At 46.8% G+C, this 27,462-nt stretch overlaps 1 protein-coding gene across 3 annotated transcripts; it reads left to right on the top strand.

Moving 5' to 3' along the window:
• Nucleotides 1-36: 36 nt before the first annotated feature.
• Nucleotides 37-27,462, top strand: GGT7 (gamma-glutamyltransferase 7). Of its 3 annotated transcripts, none has more exons than XM_076011052.1 (15): nt 37-245; nt 7,851-8,086; nt 8,437-8,588; nt 9,975-10,092; nt 10,963-11,030; nt 11,243-11,316; nt 11,648-11,844; nt 14,083-14,170; nt 15,711-15,838; nt 16,015-16,103; nt 18,432-18,581; nt 18,700-18,817; nt 19,593-19,730; nt 21,388-21,480; nt 25,495-27,462. In XM_076011052.1, exons 1-15 carry the CDS (start codon nt 77-79, stop codon nt 25,555-25,557), a joined length of 1,881 nt encoding a protein of 626 aa, XP_075867167.1. In that variant the 5' UTR covers nt 37-76; the 3' UTR covers nt 25,558-27,462. The 3 variants fall into 3 exon arrangements, with proteins under 3 accessions (XP_075867167.1, XP_012610228.1, XP_012610229.1); XM_012754774.2 differs by having other exon boundaries at nt 9,975-10,104; nt 21,388-21,487; nt 25,495-27,458; XM_012754775.2 differs by having other exon boundaries at nt 21,388-21,487; nt 25,495-26,406.

The raw sequence follows: 27,462 nt of genomic DNA, 5'->3' as shown, positions 1-27,462 counted from the left end.
CCGCCCTCCGCCCTCTTACGCCCCCAGCCGCAGCCACTTCCGGCTGGCGCTGCGCTGCTGGGGGGCGCGGGCGAGGATGGCGGCGGAGAACCAGGCCAGCCAGGAGAGCGCCCTGGGCGCCTACTCGCCCGTGGACTACATGAGCATCACCAGCTTCCCGCGGCTGCCCGAGGATGAGCCGGCGCCTGCGGCTCCGCTAAGGGGCCGCAAGGACGAGGACGCCTTTCTGGGAGACCCCGACACCGGTGAGGCCCGCTGGTCCCATCCCTGCCCTGCCTTGGGAAGTCCCGGGTCCTTCATCTGTGCTGAGCATCCATCTCCTTAATTCATCTCTTTTCTCTTGGACCGCTCCCTTCTTCTCCCTTGTCTCTGTTAATTATCTGATGGGGAAGGGGGTGCATTTCCGCCTTGGAGGCGTAGTATGCGACAACGGAGATGGTGCTAGGGACTGCAGTAGGAGGGATTGAGTTTACCTCATGGAAGAACCAACAAGGAAGGAATGTTGGAGGGGACATCCTAAAGAACAGCTGTGATCACCCAGAAGAGGCCGTTCTCTAGCCACAGAGGACAGGATAGGAGAAACCAAATCAGAAACTGCAGCAAGAGGGATACAGTCTGTGTCTTTAGAACTTCCCACAGCCAGGGATTATGGGAAGCAGAGAGTCTGAGAATCTCTTCATGTGCTGGGAGGAATAAAGAGAATATGATTCCCCTCTGTCTGGGAGTGCTGGGTATTGGGAGACAGGGGGGTGGACTGTATGACCTCTCAAAGTCCTTGGGAGCTAGAGTGCCCTCACTGTACTGTGGATTACCTCACCCATCCCAGAGCCATGGATCTGGCTGATATATTAGTAAGGTACCCTGTTCCCTAGGAATCAGTCTCCAGAATTTTGCTGTGTTCTACTCAGCCCTCTGCAGGAATTGCAAGAGGTGGGGGTCAGGAGGGAGGAGGCAGGGATTGGGAGAGTCCTGGGGGCCAAGAGCTATGTGAACATTACTTCCTTTTATCCATGTGGCCCAGCTCTGTCCTGTCCTCCATTCTTCATCCTTCATCCCCCATCCCTCTTTCCCTCCACGTCACTTCCTGGCATTAGAGCATCCCTCTACCTCACTCTCTCTTCCTTGCAGTGCCTGCACTTGAGTCTTGTCTCTTATCAGCCTGGCAGATGCTGCTTCTCTAGCCTGCCCCTTCCATAGATGCTCCCAGCCTGAGAACTCCAAATTCTCTCCCCCTCCACAATTTTCTGGTCATCTTGCCTTGACCAGCAGCCCCTGCCACCCTGACCAGACTGCACTCTACATGGCGTGGGGGTGAGGAGGTGGTGAGGGTGGGGTTTGGAGGTCAAATATCAGGGCTTAAGATCAAAGCTTCTTTTCCAGAGGGAGTAGCCTTGAAATCAGGAGGTAGCAGAGAAACTAGTGGGAAGATGTGTCGTGGTGTGGCAGATAATAGTCTGAAGCCAGATCTTTCATTCAGTAGAAAGGACTGAGGCTCCTGGTCTTAGCATCACCCAGACTCACTGTGTGACAGTGAGCACACCAACTCTGTCCTGGGCCTTAGTTTCCTCTTCCTGCATAACAGAGAATGCCTGTCTCCTCTAACCTAGAGATTGGAACCCCTGATATATTTTCTCCTGACTCTCTATAAATGCCTTAGCATTTATCAAAACCTGTGATTATTTATTTGTGCAATCATGTGATTATTCCATGTCTGTAAACCCATAAGGGCAGGGACTATTACTGTTTTATTCACTATCCTTTCTCCAGCATCCACCTCACTGTTGGGCACTCAATAATTGTTGAATGAATACATGAATGAGAGAGAAGATCTCAGGATGAAAGAATGGCAGGGGAGAAAGTTCCAAAACCCTGGGGAGTACCTTGGCAAGTTCAGTACAGGCTCTGCCGTCATCTGTACAGAAATCCAGCAGAGATGCTAGTCACCTGAGCTTCTAGGAACTTACATCTTATGCCAAGGTTGTGCACCAAGGTTCCCAGAGACTTGCCTTGTAGGTTCCAAGGACCTTGCTATCAAATTGGGAGACATGGCATTGAAATGATTACACCAATTTGATAGCAGGGTCCTTGTCTCCTTTGGTACAGCTGGACCAGACTGCTGGCTAGCATGGCCTCCTGTGTTCTCAGTCTGATGGTGCCACCTAGTGGTGTGGCCCCATCCCGTTAGCCAGGACCTTGCTTGTGCCCAGCTAAGCCTCTAGCCTGTCACTTCCCAAAACCAAGTGGTAGGCACCCCATAGCAGGCCCTGTGGGAAACAGAGCTAGACGGTGACCACCCCAAGATTGAGAAGTACTTTCTTTCATCTCTTCTGAGCTCCAAGCCATGTGTTCCTCTCTCTCCAGATGTCATGCAAGTGCCTCACCTTTAACATGTTCCATGCTGACTCTGGGAGGTGGAGGCGGCAAGATTGTTTGAGCTCAGGAGTTCGAGACCAGCCTGAGCAAGAGCAGGACCCTGTATCTATTTTTAAAAAATAGAAAGAAATAGCTGGAAAACTATATATATATATATATATATATATATATATATATATATATATTTAGCCAGGTGTGGTGGTGCATGCCTGTAGTCCCAGCTACTTGGGAGGCTGAAGCAGAAGGATTGCTTGAGCCCAGAAGTTTGAGGTTGCTGTGAGCTAAGCTGATGCCATAGCACTCTAGCCCTGGCAACAGAGTGAGACTCTGTCTCAAAAAAACATGTTCTATGCTGAACTCATCATTTCTTCCCCACACACCTGCTTTTCCTCCAGTCTCATTCTCAACAAATGATACTGCCATTCATCCAGCCTCCAAGGAAAAATGATACCTTCTCACTTCTAAATGGTGATCAAGTGCTCTCTGCCTTCCCCCAAGTGTCTTCCAGATTCCTACTCACCATCCCTGTCATCACCACTGTAGACTAAGCCACCAACCTCTCTTACATATATATATATATATATATTTTTTTTTTTTTTGAGACAGAATCTTGCTCTGTCACCCCAGCTGGAGTACAGTGGCCTCATCATTAGCTCACTGCAAGCTCAAACTCCTGGGCTCAAGTGATCCTCCTGCCTCAGCCTCCTGAGTAGCTGGGATTACAGGTGTGCACCACTGTGCCTGGCTAATTTTTCTATTTTTAGTAGAAACAGGGTCTCACTCTTGCTCAGGCCGGTCTCAAACTCCTAAGCTCAAACAATCCTCCTGCCTTGGCCTCCGTGAATGCTAGAATTACAGGCATGAGCCACTGCATCTAGCCTTCTCTTACCTGTATTACTTATAAGCCTGCCTTTTCCCTGTACCCAACCCCAATCTGTCTACCACCCTCCAGTTCTGGTCATATCACTCCTTGGTTCAAAAATCTTCAGTGACTCTCCTTTTAAGAGAATAAACATGCCAAGGATGACCTCAGTCTCTAGCCAAAATCTCTCTGCTGAACTCTGGAGTTGCATAATCAACTCCATTCATGGTTCTTTTGTCGTAAACTCAGTTAAAATTGAGCTACATCCCCAAAGAGAATTTTACTGGGTAGCAGAGTTGAAAAGTCCAGGGATATGGGGCTTCAGGCATAGCTGGATCAAGGTACCTAAATAGGAATTAACTTTTCTCTGTCTTTTGCTATTACTTCTTTTTGTGGGCTTCATCATCAGAAAGCCATCCACATTGTTGGGGGCAAGATGCCCCTCAGCATGCTTACATCCTACCAACTTAGCACCCTACCTACTTTCCTAAGCAGAAAGAAAGCCTTTCTCTTTCCCAATAGGTCCAGCAAAAGAACAGAGTTTGAGTCTTATTGGCTTGATTTTGATCACTTGCCTGTCCCTGAATCTTACTGTTATAGGGGTGCCTGTTATGATTGGCCATGCCTGAATCATATACTTACTCTAGGCAGGGATGAGGGAGTTGGCTGAGAGAGGAGAAAGGATGCTCTTTAAAAGAAAATGGAGGCCAGGCCTGGTGGCTCATGCCTGTAATCCTAGCACTCTGGGAGGCCAAGGCAGGCAGATAGCTCGAGGTCAGGAGTTCGAAACTAGCCCGAGCAAGAGCGAGACCCAGTCTCTACTATAAAATAGAAAGAAATTAATTGGCCAACTAATATATATAGAAAAAATTAGCCAGGCATGGTGGCACATGCCTGTAGTCCCAGCTACTCGGGAGGCTGAGGCAGGAGGATTGCTTGAGCCCAGGAGTTTGAGGTTGCTGTGAGCTAGGCTGATGCCACGGCATTCACTCTAGCCTGAGCAACAAAGTGAGACTCTGTTTCAAAAAAAAAAAAAAAAAGAAAGAAAGAAAGAAAGAAAGAAAGAAAGAAAGAAAGAAAGAAAGAAAGAAAGAAAGAAAGAAGAAAAGAAAATGGAATGGGGAATAGTGTCTAAGCAGATGAAAATTACATGTCTACTAGGCCAGCTGCCTCCAGACATCTCCTCCTCGTGTCCCACAAATTCAGAATAACCAAAATTAAACTCATCATCTTTCTCTCAAAATACTGGTCCCAGCTGGGCATGGTAACTTGCTCCTGTAATCCTAGCACTCTGGGAGGCCGAGGCAGGAGAATTCCTTGAGCTCAGGAGTTTGAGACCAGCCTGAGTAAGAGCAAGACCCCATCTCTACAGAAACAGAAAAATTAGCCAGTCGTCATGTCATGCACCTGTAGTCTCAGCTACTTGGGAGGCTGATCCCTTGAGACCAGGAATTTGAGGTTGAGTGAGCTACAATAATGCCACTGCACTCTATCCAGGGAGAGACTCTATCTCAAAGAAAGAAAGAAAGAAAAAAGACTGATCCCAATCTAACTTTTCCCCACTGTCCTCCTATTGCTCTTACATATTAGTAAAACGCACAGTATTATTGTCCCGGGACTTACACAGTACACATAGTAGGTATAAAATTTTTGTTGACTAAGTGAATAACTTAATGATGGACAGGTAGGATAGAAAGTGTCAAATAGATACAGCTGTGGTGGGGGACTATCACCATCACCTCCTAGGTCCTTATATCGGACTGGAGAAAACAGATTGAAGGACAAGTACCTGGCAATATCAGCAAAAATTAGCTTGTAAGATTGGTTTTTGAGGGTGGAAACGTGCCTTTTTTTTTATTTCAGCATATTATGGGGGTACAAATGTTAAGGTTACGTATATGGCCCATGCCCCCCTCCCCCCTGGAGTCAGAGCTTCAAGCGTGACCATTCCCCAAATGCACATCTCACTCATTGTGTTTGTATATGCTCATCCCCTCCTCCCCCCTCCCACCTGCCCGACACCCGATAAATGTTTTTCCTATATGTCCACTTAGATGTTGATCCATTAATACCAATTTGCTGGTGAGTACATGTGGTGGAAACGTGTCTTGATGTCATGTGGAACAACAGAAAGTAGGCTTTCAAGTTATACAAACTCTTGCCCCTGCATCTTATTCATTTTATGACCTTAGACAGGCAATACATCTTTCTCAGCTTCAGTTTCCTTATCTGTAAAGTGGGGAGAGTGGGGCCTGTCTCATAAAATCATGGAAGCATATCAATGAGGGGATATATGTAAAGTGCCTGGTATATAGTCAACATCAATAAATATAAGTTCAAAGCCCTTTCCTACACTTCTTTTGAAACCTTTAGGGGCCAAGGAGAGTTCTGTGCCCACAGTGGGTATTTAACATCTGTTTGTTGAATGAATTCCAGTTTTATTTACAGGCTTTATGATCCTGGTGTTGAGGGTTAGAAGCAACCATAATCAACTGAGGGAGACTCCCAGAAGACAAGCTTTTTTTGAAAGTAAAAATTTAAAAACAAATTACATGTTCATGGTAAAAAATAAAACAATAATAGTGAAGAAAAATAAAAGTTTCCTCCTCCATTCCTGTGTCCCTGTAATTTTCCTTTTTATTTCAAAGGACATGCATTGATTTTTTTACTTTTTAAAATAGAGCAGGGTTTCACTATGTTGCCTAGGCTGGAGTGCAGTGGCTATTCACACTGGGATCATAGCTCACTGCAGCCTCAAACTCTTGGGCTCAAGTGGTCCTCCCACCTCAGCCTCCCTAGTAGCTGGGATTGTGGGCATGTGCCACTATGCCAGGATTATGTATTGATTTTTAAAAAGAAATATATATATATAAGTGGTAAAACTTTCAAACAAGAAATTCTCCAACCCCATCTTCAATGTCTTTTCCAAAAAGTAATTATCATAAATAATTTCTAAAAATTCTTATATATATATCAGCATTTTACCTTAGTGGTTTCTTATTAATATTTACATAAAAAGAGAAATGTGGATCATGAAGGGCTTTAAATACCAAGTCAAGGAACATGAACGTTTATCATGTTGGCATGAGTGAACCATCATAGTATTTTAAATAGGAAAAATAATGGTCAGTTTTCAATATTATCACACAGACTTTTAAAGGGTTATATTCCTAATACATAGTAATAGCAGATACTCAAAATATTTATTGAATGAATAAACATTTTAAAACATATAATGAGTATAGCAAAGTATTCAGGTCATGTTCACAAATACTCAGGACCTTTAGGCCTTTCAGGGACCTAGGTTCAAGACTAATATCACCCAGGGAACGGAACTGTGGCATGGAAGAGGGTCTCCACCCTGGCTTAGGTGGAAAACGAGTAGAAATAACTTGGGAGCACCTACAGTGTACTTGATATGTATCACCTCATGGAATCCTGTACCCATCCACCAGTTAGGGACTAGCTCCATTATTAGGATGAGGAAGGTGAGGCTCATGACTTAAAATGACTTGTCCACAGTTATCTAGCAAGTAAGTGGCTTTCAAGTCTCCCCTGCCTCCACTCTTAATGTACTCCGATCTATTCTCTAGGCAGCAGCCAGTGGGATCTTTTAAAAACACAAAACATATAGCTTCACATTCTTGCTTAAAACTCCCCAGTGGCCTCTCATAGTTCTTCTGGCAAAATCCAAGCATCTAACCAGGCCAATAGGGTCCAGTGTATCTGGCCTAGCCTCCACCCTTACTTCTCTTTCCCCATGCCTGCTACACCACAGCAACCCAGGCCTTGTTTTTGTTTGTTTGTTTGTTTGTTTTGTTTTTCCTAATATACCAAGCTGATTCCCACTTTGGGGCCTTTGCACCTGCTAGTTCCTCTTTCTGGAACATTCCACACACATATCCTTCGCTCTACATTATAGCTGGCTCCTCCTCATCCCTCAGTTTTCAGCTTAAACATCGCTTCCTGAGAGGCCTTTCCCCAACTAGGTAGTCCTGCTTCCTCCACTACCATTATTTTCTGTCATTTCAGTCTTCTCTTTCTTCATAGCACCTACCGCAACATATAATTATATACTCCTTTGTTTACTTGTTTGTCTTTTTCCTCCAGGGGTCTATGAACCCAGGAGGCCAGGAACTATCTGTTCCTCTCCCCTAGCGCTTAGTATAGGGTCAGACACGGAGTAGGCTCTCCATAGTTGTTGAAGGAATGAAGGGACAACTGAGGGAAGGTTGGAAACCAGGGTCTGTGCGTTCAGTTTTTGTAGCTACCTCCTTGGGCAGGAGGCTGGGCCCCAACTGGGGCAGGATCTGGTTTCCAGGGAGGGTTAAACTCCCCCTATCCAGGAAGTGTTCTCAGCCCGGGGGCCTTCGTCTGGGGAAACTTTGGCCTAGGTATCAGCCAGGGGCAGGAATTCAGCCTGCCTGCTGCCCTGCTGGGGTCCTTGGCCTCTCCGCAGTTGGGGAGCAACACCTCCGCCCAACACGTAAAGGTGAGCAGGGCTGCCTAGAGGGATTTGTGTGGCTGGGGCAGGGTAGGAGCGCTGAATAGTCCCGTCTGGAGGGCGGGCAGGACCAAGTAGGAGGTGCTCAGACTGACCCTGTGCTGCCTGCAGACCCGGACTCCTTCCTGAAGTCGGCGCGGCTGCAGCGGCTGCCCTCGTCGTCCTCAGAGATGGGCAGCCAGGATGGGTCGCCACTACGTGAGACGCGCAAGGACCCGTTCTCCGCTGCAGCAGCCGAGTGCTCCTGCCGCCAGGACGGGCTCACAGTCATCGTCACAGCCTGCCTTACCTTTGCCACTGGTGTCACAGTGGCGCTGGTCATGCAGATCTACTTTGGAGACCCCCAGGTGAGGGGCGGCAGACAGGTGGAAGGAGAAACCTGGGGAGGACTGAGTGAAGGGACTGCGGGAACTGGGAAATGGCTTGAGTAGTGGAAGGGGGCCAGGAAATGGGAAAGGGAAAGGGTGGTGACTTGGGAGAGGAAAGGTCCCAAAGGGAGGGACTGTTGGACATGAGGGGGGCAGAACAAGTAAGGGACTTGTAGGAGGCAGTTGGGGTAATAAGAGGAGACTCAAGGGGACAAGAGGCCAGGGCTTCCATTCTGACGTCCTGTGAAGAAGGTTCTAGGGTTAGTGGAAATGCCTTGGGGAAGCCGAGGGCTCTTACTGTCCCTACCTAGTCCCCTCTGCCCTCTCAGATCTTCCAGCAGGGTGCCGTGGTGACTGATGCTGCCCGTTGCACTTCACTGGGCATCGAGGTGCTCAGTAAACAGGGATCTTCCGTGGATGCAGCTGTGGCAGCGGCCTTGTGTTTGGGGATCGTGGCTCCGCACAGTTCTGGCCTGGGCGGGTAAGGAGCTCCCAGCAATGGAGGTCTGGGCCTACTCCTTGCCTCCTGGTCTGTAGCCATCATGTGGGACTCTCAGTTTGGGCAGAGGGGCAGCTGAGCCCCAACTCCTTGCATTTTCTCTTTCTATACCAAATTCTACCCACTTCTCCCTGGATGATATCAGAAGAGCAAAGCTACCATATGGAATACCTGAAGGTATTTTCATTAGCCCTTTGTACTGGGAAAGGAAATTTGTAAACTAAAAACTGAGTTGCACAAGTGGAAGTATACTGTCATTGATTAAGGCAGTGGTACTTGGCTGACAGGGTGGCACACACCTGTAGTCCCAGCTCTCTGGAACTGAGGCAGGAGGATCGCTTGAGCCCAGGAGTTTGAGGTTGCTGTGAGCTAGGTTGACGCCTGGCACTCTAGCCCAGGCAACAGAGCGAGACTCTGTCTCAACAACAACAAAAAAAAGGCAGTAGTACTTAAACTTTTAGGGTCACAAATCCCTGTGAGTCTAATGAAAGCTATGGACCCTCAAAAATAGACCTCAAGCTAAGAACTCATAAAACAGAGACTAAAAACTAGCTGCCTATGGGCAACATCCACACATAACCTGGTTTGGTTTACACACTTAAATTTTTCAAAAATTTGCTTGCTATTATTAAAAAGTTGAGAATTTTCATAAAAATCCAGATTCCAAGTATCTCTTGATCAGGAGATCTGATAACACTGGTCCTACATTCCCAGTGGCTGATTATCTGGAGCTGAATAGAAGTTGCTCCTATAATGGGGCATGTGCTGTCCACTTTGCCATGGTCCCAACCACTGCCTAGTATCTGTCCTGCTTTCCTTATTTTGTTACTTGGCTATAGGCATTTAAGTTTGCAACCCCCATCTCAGATGTCCATAGAAAAGTACAAACTAACAAAGTCCATATCTTGGCTCCTATAAGACCAGCTCTCCAAGCTATACCAAAGAAATTCCCCTTTGGGTTTTGTACAGTCTATCCTTACATAATCCGGTCTTAGGGGAGTGGGAGGGGACATACCATGTAGGCAGGTGCAGGAAGCTGGCAGGGATCCAGCTCTGGTCTAGGGTGGGGCCTGGGGGCAAAACATCCTGCTCTCCCAGTCTCTGCATTTTCCCTAATCAGGGATTAAAGTCTCCAGTGACAGGCTAGAAGAGTTCTGTGGACCCTGGGTCCCCAATCCCCTTAGTTTCATTCCCCATCCTTTTAGGGTATTTGAGTCTTTGAATCCTGCTAGGGAAGGGGCTCAGACACCTAACCCAAGTGACAAACTAAGCCTACAGCCCTTACCATTGGGGGTTGAAGGGTGACAGGCTAATTGTGCAGAGGGGTGGCATGTTATCATTACCCTCCCCCTTCTGTGTCTCTGCCAGTGGGGGTGTGATGCTGGTACATGACATCCGACGAAACGAGAGCCACCTAATTGATTTCCGGGAGTCCGCACCAGGGGCCCTCAGGGAAGAGACACTGCAAAGATCCTGGGAGACCAAGGTGGGGACCCTGGTGAGAAGAGAGGGTACAGGGGAGTCTCCCTTCATTGCCCTTCTTCTAACCTAAGCATTAATTTGCTGAGTATTTACTCTGGGGGTGGGAAAAGGAGTTGAATAGCATGCTCTTAGGCTGTGAGGGAGACAAGCAGCCCACAAATAAAATAACAAACAAAAAAATCTAGATGGTCGATAGCAGGTAATGCTGCAACACCTTTTTTCTCTGGCAGTCTTACCTATATGGCATATAGAAAGGAAGAAAAAAGGCCTTTGAATACCATGAGATGTTACAAAGTTGCTGCATTAAAACTCACACATCTCACTCTGAGCCTGTTAATTATAACTTTCCCAACCCACAACATATTGGAAGATTAGAGAGGAATTGCTGGAGGCAAACCCACTATCTGCTGAGAGCAAAGAAAGAACAGAGTAACTTGGAAAAATAGGTATTTAGTGCAGTGTCAAGACCCAAACATGCCCCTGAGTTATCACAGCTCAGATTTATGATGGTATGAAAATGAGTAGATTAAATGAAGGTCCCCTGTCCACCATTTTAAAAGGCAGAGGTAGGTGTAATCCAATGTAGACAGATTTATATTTAAACTGATTATGTCATGGCTCTTGATAGTGTTGCTTTATTTATAAATCCCTCAACTATGATAAATAAGGGAAGCCTTTCTGCATTTGCAGATTAGGAAGTCAGAGAGATGGGAGGGGTACCTGTTTGGGAAAGCTTGTCCCTTCCCTGGGATACTTGGCCTGTGTCTCTCCCCTGTGCCAGCCATCCCTGGCTTGGGACTCTGCGGAGTTCAGCCCAGCCCCCCCCTTCCAGTGACCTGGTCTCCTCTCTCCCTCGCCTGCCCGCCTTGCCCAGCCTGGGCTCTTGGTGGGGGTCCCCGGAATGGTGAAGGGGCTACATGAAGCTCACCAGCTCTATGGCAGGTAAAGACCCTTGCCCTGGGGACCAGGGACCCCTGTTTGCATTTCTCCTTGGGTGGCCTTCTCCTACCTTCCTGGATTCTTCCTTTCCCAACTCCCCTTCCTAATATCCCCTTCCCTTGCCAGGACTCTCCTTCCCAGGAACCCCCCTCCCCCCAGGACCCCTCCTCCTCCCCCCAGGACTTCCTCCACCCCCTGCTCTCCGGCCCCCCCAGGCTGCCATGGTCCCAAGTCCTGGCCTTCGCCGCAGCTGTGGCCCAAGATGGCTTCAACGTGACTCATGATCTAGGTCAGTGGGGCTGGGGCGTGTGGGGAGAGGCATGAGGTTGGTGGAGAGGGGTGAAATCTTTGAGATTTGGGGCCCAAGCCAGAGAGGACTTCTTTTCTTGTTTGCTCCTCATACCCCTCCCCACCTCATACCACCCTCACTTGGAGGCAGCCTTAAATGAAGGGTTCTGGGAGGGGCCCATATACATCCCTGCCTCCCCCATAATAGTCTCCTAGGGGGACAGGGTTCTTAGGGGTGGGCCACTCAACCCTCATCCGCCCCACCTATTGCACATCTCAGCCATCCAGTCCAGTCCCAGGCCCCCCGCCCAGCCTCCTGTCCCTGCCCCCAGCCCAAGCCCTGGCTGAACAGCTGCCTCCCAACGTGTCTGAGCGCTTCCGTGAGATGTTCCTACCCTTGGGCCGCCCGCCACTACCTGGCTCTCTGCTGCATCGGCCCGACCTGGCTGAGGTGCTGGATGTACTTGGCACCTCTGGCCCTGCCGCCTTCTATGCAGGTGGCAACCTCACACTGGAGATGGTGGCTGAGGTGAGTACTCAGATGGGGGTGGTGGCATGCCCCAAGGACCCCATTATAGGGACATCCTCTTCCCCTTTTCTTCCTTCCTTGACTTTCTTTCTATATATATTTACTGTGGATTGTGCTTATTTTAAATTCTAGAGTAGATAAAACTAACTTCTAATGATAGAAATCAGATCAGTGGTTGGTAGGGACAGGAATGTGGCATGAAAAACCTCCTAGGTGTTAGAAGAGTTCTGTCTTGATTGAGAAGTAACTGTGGGCTCATCAGGGCTGGTGCCAACCTGTGCAGGGGCTTGTCATGTCCTTTCCAGGCCTGGTGAAGACCCGTCATTAGCCTCAGCTTCCCAAGGCTTACAATCCCTCCCGAACTTGGGTTTTCTAGGGACTGAAGGAAATACCTCTTTCGCTGCTGACTGTCAGGACTGGGGAGACTGATACAAAAGGTTATCATCCAACCCCAAAGTGTGTCTTAGTCTGAGGCAGTAATGGGTCTGAGAACTGTCATTAATAGTTCAGAACTCCTAATGGAAAACTATGTTCAAGATTCAGATGCACAGACCAACTCAGTGGTTCTCCCATCTGTGCAATGGGCATAATTATATCTATTTCTGCCATACGTTATAGGAATTGAATAGATCCATCATTCATTTAACATTCATGGAGTACCTGCTCTGTACCAGGCCCTATGCCAGGCACTGGAGGTATAGATGTGGTGGTAGAAGCCTATTTCAAACAGACTTAACTAGAAAGTCAAGGAGAGTACTGGCTTTAGATCCTGCTGGCTCTAGGGGCTCAATTTACATTATCAGGGCTTGGTCTCTTTCTCTCTCTCCTCTCTACTTTTCCTCTGTTTGGATTCAGTCTCAGTCAGATCCTTCCACCTGCTCCCTACTAGTCCATCTTAGGCCATCCTCGCAGCAAGCTATCCCAGAGAAAGAGCATTTCTCATTCCCAGTAGTTCCAGCAAAAGCCTCAAGGTTGTGTCTCATAGGCCTGCCATAGGTCTCATGACTATTCCCAAACCAATTACTGTGGCACAGAAAGGAATGCTCTGATTGGCCAGACCTGGGTCATTTGCCCTCTCCTGGAGGTAGACAAGGAAATGAAGGAGGCTGTAACAAAGGCCATCAGAACTTTGCAAGAAAAAACCCAACATTGAGGTTTTTTGGTTTTTTTTGGAGACCAAGTCTCACTGTGTTGCCTAGGCTAGAGTGCCATGGCATCAGCCTAGCTCACAGAAACCTCAAACTCCTGAGCTCAAGCAATCCTCCTGCCTCAGCGTCTGAGCGTGCCACCATGCCTGGCTAATTTTTTGTATATATTTTTAGTTGGCCAATTAATTTCTTTCTATTTTTAGTAGAGATGGGGTCTCGCTCTTGCTCAGGCTGGTTTCAGACCCCTGACCTTGAGCGATCCTCCCGCCTCGGCCTCCCAGAGTGCTAGGATTACAGGCATGAGCCACCAAGCCCGGCCCCAATGTTGAGTTTATTAACTTGCCAGACAAAGGAACAGATGCCAGCGAAGAAATGCAATGTGTAATTCACTAAAGGTAGATAAATCAAGGGTTTCAAATACTAAAAAGTACAAAAAAGTAGAAGATTCAGAGTGATCATGCTAATTTAGGATTGAAAATAGCACACTGGATAGCATGGAATGAGTCCATTGGTTTGTACAAGATTGGTTAATTGGTCAGTAAAGAGTGGTCAGTTATGTCCAATAAGGGTCAGGCCTACCAGGGTCATTCAAAGTTCATGATTTTGTGGTGACTTTAGTTGCTTGTGGTGATATACACAATTCCGTTTTGATATCTCCCAGGCAAGTGCTGCTAAAAGTGGAACATCATCCTTTTACATAGTCAGAGAGGGCAGCATAAGCAAAGACATGAAGGCCTGAGTTCAGGAACTGCAGGTCACTCTACAGTTGTCTATTGCTCACTAGGGAGTAGCAGGACATGAGATGGGAGAGATTGACAGGGGCCAGATCATAAAGGGCCTTGAATGCCAAGCTAAGGAGGTCATTCCTGGAATGTACCCAGCACAATGCCTCGCAGATAGTTGGTGCTCAATGTTAGTACTTTTACCCCTTCTTTTTTCCTGTGGTACTTCGGGCTGATGGGGTCCCCAAAGGCCACAGGTTGTGGAATGTTCAAAAGTTGTAAACAGTTGACGTGTCTGTGATACTAACACTTATCATAGGCCAAGCCTATGTGCTCACAGTGGTGGGTGGTCATTCTTTCCCTTCCAGGCTCAGCATGCAGGGGGTGTCATAACGGAGGAGGACTTCAGCAATTACAGCGCTCTCGTGGAGAAGCCCGTGTGTGGCGTGTACAGAGGTGACCTCTCCCCCAGCTCCCAGGGTACCCACTCAGGAGAAGCCTGTCTGTCCATGGCCACATCCTTGGCCTAGAGACTGCTCTCCATTTCACAGGAGGGAAACTGAAGCAGTGAGCTGCCTGGGCAGCCAACTGTTGAAGCACGCCAAAGCCAGCCCACCTTCTGAAGTAGCCATGGGGTCAGTTACCCCAAGTATTTAGGATATGGGGCAGTGGATCTAGTCAGAGGCTCAGACCTGGAAGTTGGGGTTCTGGACATAGGTTTTCTTGGTCGGGGCTCTGTGTTGCCTCAGCCCCATCATCACTGCCCTGTACTTCCTAAGATGAATTTTTAAGACCAAAGTCCATCTAAGCTTTGGGATAGAATGAACCCTTCAGGACAGTCATAGACCCACCCTTTCATTATGCCAAAAGGAAACTGAAGTCCAAGTAGGGAATGGAACTTAACCTGACAAACTTAAGAAAACCAACAAGGAACCCAGAAAGCCAAGCTATGACATTGATGGAATCCATGTCTGCTGAACCCAAAGTAGTGGGTTTTGGGTCCCTCAGAAAGTTCTCAGGTTCTCTCCCCTCTAGAAGGGCAAGATCACCTCAAACCCCAAGAAAGGCTGCCTCTGAGTTCAAGTCTCCAGGCCTCAGTCTCCAGCCTGATTCCTCTGCCAGAGGCAATGATATAAAAAACAGTGGAAAGAATATAGCTTTGGAGCCATGAAGACCTGGGTTTGAGTACCAGCTACACCACTCACCTTCCCACTCTGAGCCTTGTCTCTCCTAAAAATGGACATAATAATCCCTACATCTCAGGGAGCCCATAAGAATTTGATGAGATGGTATATGAAGTTGCCCTGATCAGAGTGGGTACTGAGAGTGTATTGGATTTTCCATTGTCCCTTCCCAGCCTGGGTTGTTTCAGCAATGCCAGTACCTTGAGTGCTGTGGCTTCCCCTTGACTTGTATGACCTTGGACCAGTTGCCTTTCTGTGCCACTATTTCCACACCTATAAAATGGGAATGATCATGGTACCCACTGTGAGAATTAAATGAGTTAATTAGTTAATGTTAGTGTTATGCATCAGGTATTGTTACTTCTTTGAAGTCCAAATATCTAATCACAGAGTAGGAAGTGTGGGGTTGGGTGGGACCATCAGGGCACCCACATGGTATCCTGACCTATGAGAGGAGCTGAAAGGAGACACATGGCAGACCAGGAATCTGGACATCAGATCCCCTGTCCCTGCTCTGCCAATGGCCTACAGTGTGACTCTGGGAAAGTCACAGCCCTCTTGAGCCTTAGTTTTCACATATGGCAGATGAAACTGATGACTAGTGTTCTAAGTTCAAGTCCTGACCTTGCTCTTGACTTGCCATGTGAACTTGAGTGGGTCCTTTTGCCTCTCAATGCTTCAGTTTCCCCATCTGGTGAGGGGGCTCCGTGCAGTGGTCTCAGTGTGTGTCATGCGGGGATGTGGAGATGGGATGTAGGATGTGAAAGTGCCTTGACCTCTCCCCTGCCGTCGGTCATTTCCTGTCCTTTCAGGCCACCTGGTTCTCAGTCCCCCACCCCCGCATACGGGTCCTGCCCTCATCAGTGCTCTCAACATCCTTGAGGGCTTCAATCTCACCAGCCTGGTATCCCGAGAACAGGCTCTTCACTGGGTGGCAGAGGTAAGGATAACTCCTCCACCTCACCCTGGATTTGGGGACACTAGGAGTGAGGAGATGGGGTACTGCCAGAGGGCAGGACTAAATCACCTCCAAGTTTTCTCACACACAAAGATCCACTGGGCGTGGGTGCTGGGAGGGGCCTGGCAGCCTCTGCCACATCCCTGCTGTGTTTTCAGACCCTGAAGATCGCATTAGCCCTGGCCAGCAGACTAGGAGATCCTGTCTACGATTCTACCATCACAGAGAGCATGGATGACATGCTCAGGTGGGTCCTGGGTAGGACCCTGGGGGGCTGCAGAGGTGGCGGGTGTGGGGAAAGGATCAGGTGAAAAGCAGCTGGTGTAGTAATAAGGCCTGAAGTCCCAAGTCAATTTTAGCACAAATTCGACTCACAGAGTGACACTGGGTGTCTCCCCTGCCCTTCACCTTTCCTGTCTGTACAATGAATTGGCCTACTTAATATGGCTCTTAAATATTTTTGAGCCTAGCATAGCACCTCTATGAGCCTATCTATCCCCCTATTGAGTAAAAAGAGAAAGCCTACTAACAATGAAAACAGTCTCCAAGCTAATACTGGAGATGGTGGGGATTTTTAGTATAACATATCTTCTTTAGTACCATTAAAATAGTGGTAAGGTTGTGGGCTCTGGAGAGACCGCCTCCATTTCAGTCCTGGCTTTAACATTGCAGCCTTAGGTGAGTAATTTAAACTCTCTTAAGTCTCCGTTTCTACAAAGGGAACTGACAATCATGGTATCAAATTTCTGAGGTTGTGGTGAGGACTAAACAAGATCATACATGTAAAGCACATTATCTTAGCACATTGTCTGGGCACATAAAAAATGTTCAACAACCGGGCATGGTGGCTCACGCCTGTAATCCTAACACTCTGGGAGGTCGAGTCGGGTGGATTGCTCGAGGTCAGGAGTTCGAAACCAGCCTGAGCAAGAGTGAGACCCCATCTCTACTATAAATAGAAAGAAATTAATTGGCCAACTAATAAATATAGAAAAAATTAGCTGGGCATGGTGGCACATTCCCGTCGCCCCAGCTACTCGGGAGACTGAGGCAGCAGGATTGCTTGAGCCCAGGAGTTTGAGGTTGCTGTGAGCTAGGCTGACACCACGGCACTCACTCTAGCCTGGGCAACAAAGCGAGACTCTGTCTCAAAAAAAAAAAAAATGTTCAACAAATTTCAGTTATTATTATTATTAATTGGCAATGGGGTAAGAATGGTTAATATTTAACTGCTACTATAACTGACTTATAGGCTAGCTAAGGGAAAATCAGAAGCAAAAAGTACAGTTAATGTAAATTTGTATTGTTACTCCAACAACTTTCTATGAATTCAGTGGGAAATGATGTGACTAAATTAATAGTTTATATAAAAAGCAAAAAGAGTAGCAACCCAAAACAACCACCTCAAAGCCACAAGGATAAAACATAAAACCCCCCCAAAAACTTCTTCCTTCCCAGCCACCTGAATAAAGCCCTATGTGCCTGCTCTGTGTGGCCACCAGCCTTTTTGCTTCAAAGCAGAATAAATGTCTCCAGTAAACCTGGTAACTTATTCTGTAATTACTGTGCATAACCCAACACACAGTTAGTTGGGTAAGAAAACCTCTGTTGAACTTTAAAAAGCCTGGAGAATTACATATTGCTTCTAAGATCAGTGCAAACTTAGCTCTAAAACACACTTATTGAAATCTATTAAACTAATTCACCCAAAAAATAGCTATTGAGGGCTTATTATATGGCAAGTCTTCTTTACCTTGAAAAATATTCTAATAGAAAGTTAAGACTCCTGTATGCAAAATCCTCCCCCAACTAAACTCTAACTAAAACATTAGTTCTAGACTACAAACATTAGTTTAAACGAATCCAGCTTGTTGATTCAAATCAAGTATTTTCTGAGCATCCACTATGTACCAGGCACTTTGATAGAAAGAATTCAGTAAGTGAAGTCAAGTAACTAAAAGGCTCTTGATTTAAACATTAAATAAATTAAAAGTTGGTTCTAGTCCAGGCGCAGTGGCTCATGCCTGTAATCCTAGCACTCTGAGAGGCTGAGGCGGGTGAATTGCTCAAGGTCAGGAGTTCGAAACCAGCCCGAGCAAGAGCTAGACCCCATCTCTACTATAAATAGAAAGAAATTACTGGCCAACTAATATATATAGAAAAAATTAGCTGGGCATGGTGGCGCATGCCTGTAGTCCCAGCTACTCGGGAGGCTGAGGTAGCAGAATTGCTTGAGTCCAAGAGTTTGAGGTTGCTGTGAGCTAGGCTGATCCCACAGCACTCACTCTAACCTGGGCAGCAAAGCAAGACTCTGTCTCAAAAAAAAAAAAAAAAAAAAAGTTGGTTCTGGAAGAGAATCTGAATAACATCTAAATAAATTCATTCAGTTCAACAGCTATTTTCTGGCTATTTCCCACGTGTAGGCAATAGGTGAGCATCTGCCCTCATAGACCTAATAGTCCAGTGAGGGAGGCAGATTTAATCAAATAATCACACAAACAAACATCACAAAGTGTGGTAGGCAGGGTGTAACAGAGCCTGTTGTGCGCTCATCCCCCACCCCTTGTCTTTTCAGCAAAGTGGAGGCTGCCTACCTCCGGGGCCACATCAATGACTCCCAGGCAGCCCCTGCCCCACTAATGCCTGTCTATGAGCTAGATGGAGCACCCACAGCTGCCCAGGTGCTGATCATGGGCCCTGATGACTTCATTGTGGCCATGGTCAGGTATGCCAGCTCAGACTCAGAACCTGGGATAAGGGATCATCTGAACCAGCGGGGAGGTGGGGGCTAGGTATAGGTGAAGGCAATCACAGGGCTCACCTGACCCTACCTTTGTCCCCAGCTCCCTGAACCAGCCCTTTGGCAGTGGCCTCATCACCCCCTCTGGGATCCTGCTCAACAGCCAGATGTTGGACTTCTCCTGGCCCAACAGGACTGCTAACCACTCTGCACCCAGCCTGGTAAAGTCTTGCCTTCCTCCTCCCCTGGGGACCCGGAGGCTAGGAGGTACAGTGGTATTGCTGCTCTTTGCTCCCTACTTCTCTAGGGTCTTCTATTATAAAGAAAAGAAGCCTAAGCAAGATGTTCACTTCACCTCTAGCCCAGCTAAGTCTGGGGCATGGAGCTTGGTGGGTCCAAAGAACCCTTGTCTCATTCTGTAACTGTCTCACTTTGTGACCTGGTGAAGGTCTTGTCCCTCTCTGGGCATTTTCTTCACCATGCAATGAGGGTATTGGCTCCCATTTGATGTTTGGGGCACTTTCCAGCACTAGTGGTCTGTTACTTCATGATGCTGAGCTGATGGTGCCCAGCACTATGGCTGGGCACCAGAGAGGGACCCAAGGAGGAGGAATATAGGAATTTTTGTTTAGTTGGAGATCAGCACTCTTATACCCTGCATGCTGGGGCTCTGGCAGGGCAAAGACACATAAAGGTATTCAGGTTGGGGATTAGCTGTTCTTCCCCATTGCCATCTTTCTTGGCTTGGTCCTTTCCCCTGCCACCCATAGGAGCCTCATAGCTCAGTATATCCACTTATCACTCCCTCCATCCTTCCTAGCCATCCAGGGACCCTGCCCATTTCACAGACAGCAAGCTGTTGCCTGGGAAGGGACCGGTCTCCCAGGAAAACTGGGCCTGTGGAAGATGTAAAGGAGGGAGAGAGGTTGGAAGGGTGGTGGAGTGGTCCTTTCTCCACCCCAAATCCCCCTTGTGCTCTCTGTCCTTTAACAACAGGAAAACTCAGTGCAGCCAGGGAAGCGGCCACTCTCTTTCCTGCTGCCCACTGTGGTACGACCAGCAGAGGGGCTCTGTGGGACCTACCTCGCCCTGGGGGCCAATGGAGCTGCTCGGGGCCTCAGTGGCCTGACCCAGGTGAGGTTTCCTCCATGGTAGGCCTTTTGTGGCCAGGAGCCAAGCTGTGGCCTGGGCTGCAGATGCTCCTTATATCTGTGTCTTGTTTTCATCCCTTATGCAGTAAACATGAGCTGAGGCTGCCAGGCCAGAGAGGAATATGATTCACTCCAGAGTTTAGAAGAAGCCAGGGAAGAGGTACCACTGGCACCCAGTCTTCTTTAAGCTAGCCCAGGGCTCCCCTCCCTTCTCTCTGGACAGGGCAGGGTTCATAGCTCAGGGTGGTCTAGCGCAGAATGTGGGTACCAGGCCCATCCTGGGCACTGGGGACATGCACTGCAACTGAGTTTCTGGTGAAAATGGAGCTCTGATGCTCCCTGTCTTCCCAGGTTGCAGGATCTAGAATTGAAAAGAGATATAGCAACTGGGCTGCCTGGGTTCTGTCAACCTCAAGTCCTATCATCCCTCTACCCAGCATCTGAATAGACAACCAGCCCTCTTTAGGGTTCGATTTTGAAAGGAAGGGCCTGCTACTCTCCAGAACTCAGAACAGTTCCAGGAATGTCTTGAGCACCTGATACATGTGCCAGGCACATATTTTGGCAGGTGATGAGTTAACTATCCTGAGCTTTGGAATCAGACACCTCTGGGTTCTAGTCCCAATGCTGCCAATTTCCAGCTATATGATGCTAGGGAATTAACTTAACCTCTCTGAACCTATCTCCTCACTTGTAAAATGGAAAAAATAACAATAGCTAACATTTATAGAGTTCTTACTAAGTGCTGGGCACTGTGTTATGTGTATTAACCCTTGTAAGCTTCCTAACTCTGGGGGGAATCCTTATTTCTATTTTATAGATGAGGAAACTTAAGCCCAGACAGGTTAAGAAGTTGGGTCAAGTTCCTTCAGCTAATAAGAGTAGGCAGGCTGGCCAGGTGTGGTGGCTCACACCTGTAATCCTAGCACTCTGGGAGGCCGAGGCGGGAGGATCGCTCAAGGTCAAGAGTTCCAAACCAGCCTGAGCGTCGAGACCCCATCTCTACTAAAAATAGAAAGAAATTAATTGACCAACTAAAAATATATATACAAAAAATTAGCCAGGCATAGTGGCGCATGCCTGTAGTCCCAGCTACTCAGGAGGCTGAGGCAGTAGGATCACTTGAGCCCAGGAGATTGAATCGGCTGTGAGCTAGGCTGACGCCACGGCACTCACTCTAGCCTGAGCAACAAAGTGAGACTCTGTCTCAAAAAAAAAAAAAAGTGTAGGCAGGCAGTTCAGTTTCGGAGTCTGCTTACACGCCTACCTGCTAAGCTAAAAGTACCCACATTTTGCCCTAGACTACCCCTAGCTATCAACCCTGCCCTATCCAGAGAGAAGGGAGGGGGTGCCTGCGCTAGATTAAAGGAGACTGGGTGCTAGTGGTGCCTCTTCTTTGGCTTCTTCTAAACTCTGGATTGAATCATTATCCCTCTCTGGCCCTCAGTTTCTCCCTCTGTGAAATGGGGGCAGTCATCACAGGCTTGCCTGTCTTCTGGGGCTGTGGAGAAACTTAGATGACATCCTTGGTGTAAGGGTTCCAAAAACGAAGGAGTCTGGACCAAGGGTGAGAGCCAAGAAGTCCTGAATCATCACCCCTGGGACACCCCTGATTTTTTCTGCTCCTTGGCTACCCACAGGTTCTGCTGAATGTCCTGACCTTGAACCGAAACCTGAGTGACAGCCTGGGCCGTGGCCGCCTGCACCCGGACCTGCAGTCCAACCTCCTGCAGGTGGACAGTGAGTGCAGAACAGAGACCCTATGGGATGGGCACAGGGACAGGTGGAGAAAAGCACTCCTCCCAAGGGTGCCCCTGCCTCCATCAGTTCCAATACCCTGCCAGTGAAAGTTTGGTTTCTTTCGACGGATTCCCACTGAAGCAATTAACAATCTGGGGATTAGAATCTATCTTGCCGTTTCCTGGCTGTGTGGCCTTGGGAAATCCATGTCTCAACTCTGAACCTCAGTTTTCTCATTTGTAAAATAAGATACAGTTGTTCATTCTTCAGATCTTCATTTATTCCACAGTTTATATTGAACACCCGTTGTGTGTCAGGCATCATCCTCAGTGCTAGGGAAACTGAATTTACATGCAGATGGGAAAATAAGTAATCAAAGAAATATGAGACAATAAAATAAGTGCTCAGCTGAACATTAAAGCAGGATGGTGAAATAGGATTAATTCAATCATCAGGGAAGCCTTTTCTTTGGCAACATTTAAGCTGAGATCTGAAGAGTGAGAAAGAGCCCACCATACAAAGAACTTGGGCAGAGTTTTATAGGCCAAGGGAGCAAGTGCAAAGAACTCAGAGCAGGAATGGGGTTGGTATGATTGAGGAATGAAAAGGAAACCAAAGTGAGTGAGGATGAGATGAGATCAGAGAGGCAGACAGGGGCCAGATCATGGAGCTTAGAGATGATGGTGAGGACATGGAATTTCCTCTAAGAACCACAGTGGCTTAATTTTACATACAGCTTAATTTTTGTGTGTGTGCACTTTTGAGGAGTTTTTATTATAACAGACAATATATAATACTATGCTAGTCCAAAAGAATACAGAATTGCTTGAGGAACAGTCCCTCCTCGTTCAGTATTATCTCTGCTTTACAGATAAAGAAACTGAGGCTCACAGAAGTTATAAACTAGTCAAAGATCAACCTGTAAGTGGTGGGACTGAGATTAAGACATATACCTGGCTAATTACCAAAGACTCAATTCTTTTTTTTTTTTTTTGAGACAGAGTCTCACTTGTTGCCCAGGCTATAGTGAGTGCCGTGGCGTCAGCCTAGCTCACAGCAACCTCAAACTCCTGGGCTCAAGTAATCCTTCTGCCTCAGCCTCCCAAGTAGCTGGGACTACAGGCATGTGCCACCATGCCCGGCTAATTTTTATATATATATATATTAGTTGGCCAATTAATTTCTTTCTATTTATAGTAGAGACGGGGTCTCGCTCTTCCTCAGGCTGGTTTCGAACTCCTGACCTCGAGCAATCCGCCCGCCTCGGCCTCCCAGAGTGCTAGGATTACAGGCGTGAGCCACCGCGCCCGGCATAAAGACTCAATTCTTTATCGTGTAAAGACTCAATTCTTTATCGCACAGCTCTTGATATCTCCTGAGCTAAATCATTTTAGAAGCAGAGACCTAGATCCTCCCCAGTCACACCCTGTAGTTGGCCAGTGACACTTTGGATCCCAGCTGATGGATGATGAGGCCAAGTCCTCGAAACAAAGTTTTGTTAAACAAATATCTATTGGTCTCTGTTGAATGTAAGGCTCTGTGATGAGTTACTCAGGGTACCTCATCCCCGCCCTCCCTTAAGGGGCTCACAGTCTAAGATGAGTATATAAGAAATGGGGGCTTGGTGAAGGGAAAGTTCACCCACATGAGACCTCAGGGAGGCTTTATGGAGGAGGTGACAACTAGCTAGGCCTTGAAGTATGGGCAGTAATTTGGCATGTATAGGAAAAGGACATTCTGGACAGCAGGAACAGCCTGTGCGAAACCTAGAAAGAATGGCTCAGAGAGCAGCCAGGAAGTCAGCTATTTCTCAGACTTCCAAATTTGCTCAGCACCTTCTTGACTTTTGCCACATGTGTACACCATCTAAAGCATTCTTTACATAATGTGCCTCTATAAATGAACCTCCTTTTTAACCTAAGTGTATTTTAAAAGTAAACCTTACATCATAATCACAAATGGAAAAATGGCATCATTTGCCACAAATAGATAACAAATAGCTATTTAAAAAATGAAATATATTTAGGTTTTAGTTTGATATTGTCACCTGTGGAAGGCTCTGGGGGCTGTTCTGTCTGTTAAAGAAGATTAGGAAATGTTAGAGGCCAGACTGAAACTTGGTCCTTGCCATTACGAAAGAATTGAAAGTGAATCACAAAGGGAAAAGATTTTCAACTAGGTGATTTGATGCTATTTAATATTGTGTCTTTATCTCAAGAACTACCTAAAGACATGCTGTTTGGGAAAATAAGAAGACCAGATCTTTATTGAGGAGCAGTGGGAGGTGGAATTACAGGGCTTACCATGGAGGTCAATGTTAAGAAACATGGACTGTATCCAATGGAGTAGAGAAGGCGCATGACCTGATTTGTTTTACGTAGGGAAGGTAGATTGAAAAGCGAGAACTTAAGTCAGGAAAATATGAAAAGCAGCTGGGATATGGCCCAGATGAGAGATAATGAGGACCTGAACTTATGCAAGAGGATAGGGATTTGTTCATCTATCTAGTAAAGATCTGCTGGCTGGACTTGGTGGTTCACGCCTGTAATCCTAGTACTCTGGGAAGCTGAGGCGGGAGGATTGTTTGAGCTCAGGAGTTCAAGACCAACCTGAGCAAGAGTGAGATCCCATCTCTACTAAAAAAAAGAAAGAAAGAAAGAAATTAGCTGGACAACTAAAAAATATATATATATAAATATAAGTATATATATGTGTGTGTGTGTGTGTGTGTGTGTGTGTGTGTGTGTGTGTGTGTATAAAATTAGCCAAGCTTCAGCATTTTCTGGTTTGGCAGAAAAAAAATAAAAATAAAAATAAAAATAAAATAAAATTAGCCAAGCATGGTGGTGCATGCCTGTAGTCCCAGCTACTTGGGAGGCTGAGGCAGGAGGTCGCTTGAGCCCAGGAGTTTGAGGTTGCTGTGAGCTAGGCTGACACCACGGCACTCTAGCCCAGGCAACAGAGTGAGACTCTATCTCAAACAAAACAAAACAAAACTTAAAAAAAAGATCTGCTTAACATTTACTCTGTACTAACCCTGTCTAGGCACTAGGGATCAATAGCAAACCAGACGGCATCCCTGCCTTCAAAAAGCTTATAATCTAGTGGAGGGGAGACACAGTAAAAAAATAAACAAATAAACTCACAGGTAGCAGTGAGTACTTTGAAGGAAAACAAAGCAAGGTAAAGATGGCAGAGACTGCTGTTTTAGATAATGGTCAGAGAAATTCTTGAAGAGATGCCTTTTGACCAAAGACTGGAATAAAGTAAGGGGGCTAGCTTTGTGACGGTCTAAGAGAGCATTCCAGGCAGAAAGAATAGCAAGCGCAGAGACCCTGAAGTAGAAGCATGTTTGGCCTAGTTGAGGGACAGCCAGGAAGACCAGTGGCTGGAGCAGAGTTAAGCAAGGTGGAGAATAGAAGAAAATGGGGAAAAGAATTGAGAGAGGTAGCAAGGTCCCAGATGATGATGGCCTTTAGAGGCCTTGGTAAGGACTTTGGATTTTATTCTAAGATCCAGAACTGTTGGAAGATTTTGAAGAGGGGAACTGACAAAGTCTAATGGTTTAAAAGGATCCCCTTGACTACTGTGTGAACAGGCTATAAGGAAGGCAGGCCTGGAAGCAGGGAAACCAGTTTGTAAACTGCAGTAATCCTGGCAAGTAATGATGGCAGGTTGGCCTAGGCAGGTGGAGATGAGGACTCCAAAACCCTTTTTTCTTCTTCCAATATTAAAAATATATATTAGTGATCACTGACCATATACAAGGCTCTGAGCTCAGTGCTTTCTGTGCATTTTCTGCTTTAATTCCTGTAACAACTTCATGCTCTCATGTGATCCGCATTTGTACATGAGGAGACTGAGGCTCAGAGAGGTAAAGCAATTTGCTCAAGGTCATACAGCTCCTTGGTGGAGCAACCAGGACTAGAACTTAGATCTGACTGTAGGACTCCTGAGCCAGTGCTCTGAACACTCTGAATGTGTGTATGTTGGGGGGTGGTTTTCAGGTGAATTCACAGAGGAAGAGATCGAGTTCCTGGAAGCCAGGGGTCACCATGTGGAGAAGGTAGACGTCTTATCCTGGGTTCATGGCAGTCGGAGAACCAACAACTTCATCATCGGTGTGAAGGACCCTCGGAGCCCAGATGCAGCCGGAGCCACCATCCTGTAGAGCAGTGGGGTGGGGCAGGGTCTCTGCTCCCCCACTTTGCATGTTCCCAGAGTTCCTCCTTCTCCCAGGTTTGGTCTCAGGGGGACCCCAGGGATGCCCCAGATCAGGGGCCAGAGGAGATGCTTAGCAAACCCAATCCCAGAATAACTGGAAAATTCTCCATCAGGAAGCCTATAGTGGTGGTGGTGAGTGTCAGTATCTGTGACCAGGCAGGCGGGACCTTGAGGAATCAGATTATCTGTCTGTCTCCTCTCCTCCCTCAGCCACGTTGGCCCTGAGCTTAGGGATGTGCTTGCAAATCCTTCTTGAGGGTCTCACAACCCCAACATCTCCAGACTGGCCTGACCTGGGCCTTGTCTTCCAGCTCCCTTCTCCTGTCCCCAGCCTCATTTCTTAAATGACTAGGAATTTTTTAATGGACCATCATGGGGAGAGGCTGCTCCTCTCCTCTTCCCACCAGGTTGAGGCGGGGGCCTTGCATCTGGGGGTCCCCAGGGTGTAGGGTATGGGTGGGGGTGGGGACCAGCTCAGGGGCTTCCATTTGCAAAGGGGAATTAAAGAAAGAATATTGCTTAACCATGGCTCTGGCTTGATTTGTTCAACTGGGTTTGGGGTAGAAGTGGAAGAGGAGACTTCAGCTCACCCTGTCCCAATAGTCCTGACGCCAGGGCAAGCTGCAATCAACTTTGTAGGAGCTATATAATATCTGCTGTTTATCTAAGACTTGTCCTACTACTAATAATTAATAACAGTAACTATTCTAGACAGCATCTAGTCTTCATTACAAACCTCATGAGACAGGTACTAATATTATTTCCATTTTACAGATGGAAAACAGACAAAAAGATGTTAAGGGACTTGTCTAATGTTCCTCATCTATTAAGTGGAAGGGCAGGGGTTCATTCTCAGGATATCCAACACCAGCATCTGTATTCTTAAGTAATTTCACTTCTGCTAGTTAAATTATTTGTTACAAAGTATAATTCATACAGTATATATCAGATAATAAGTGCCTTTTATAGATTATGTCACTCATGCATACATACATCCATCCATTATATTCCAAGCGCTTTGTTAGGCACTGGAGATTCAGCACTGAACAGAATATTTTTTATGGGTTTACAGTCTATAGGGGAAGTCAAACATCAGGGAAATAAGGATACAGTTAATTAGGTTAGTAATTACCATCACAGTAAGCTCTATGAGGTGTACTATGAAAATGTATAGCAACAAAGTTAATCTAGTTTGGGAATCAGCAAAAGCTTCCCTGAATGAGGATGAATAGGATTGGATTAGATGTGGGTGGGAATGTCCTAGGCAAAGGGGACAGTATATTCAAAGGTATTGTGGTCAGAAGGAATGTGTCATGTTTTAGGAGGTGGAAGAATGTCTATATATTCTTCCTAGAGCAGGGGTTGACAAACTTTTTCTGCAAAGGGACAGATAGTAAATATTTCAGGCTTTGTAGGTCATATCATCACTGTAATAATGACTCAACTTTGCTGTTGTAGTGAAAAGGCAGCTGTAGACAATATGTAAACAAATGGCTGTGGATGTATTCCTATAAAAAGTTATTTTGCATAAATAGACCCAGTTGGCAATAAGTAGTGTGCTGACCCTCATGCTAGACCACACTGAGGGGATGATGGCATGAAATGAAACTGGTGTGGTAGATGAATCGTTCTTGAGGCTGGTATTAATTTCTCCATTTTATGGATGAGGAAATTTTGGTTGAGTAGAGACATGAAGTAACTTAACTGGTGTTCACCCAGCTGATAGTTGGCAGATCTGTGATTCAAACGTA

This window comes from Microcebus murinus, chromosome 16 (assembly GCF_040939455.1).
Source record: "Microcebus murinus isolate Inina chromosome 16, M.murinus_Inina_mat1.0, whole genome shotgun sequence".
Lineage (NCBI taxonomy): Eukaryota > Metazoa > Chordata > Mammalia > Primates > Cheirogaleidae > Microcebus > Microcebus murinus.
Note: the sequence above shows the minus strand (reverse complement) of the source record. Positions and strands in the feature narration are given on the sequence as shown.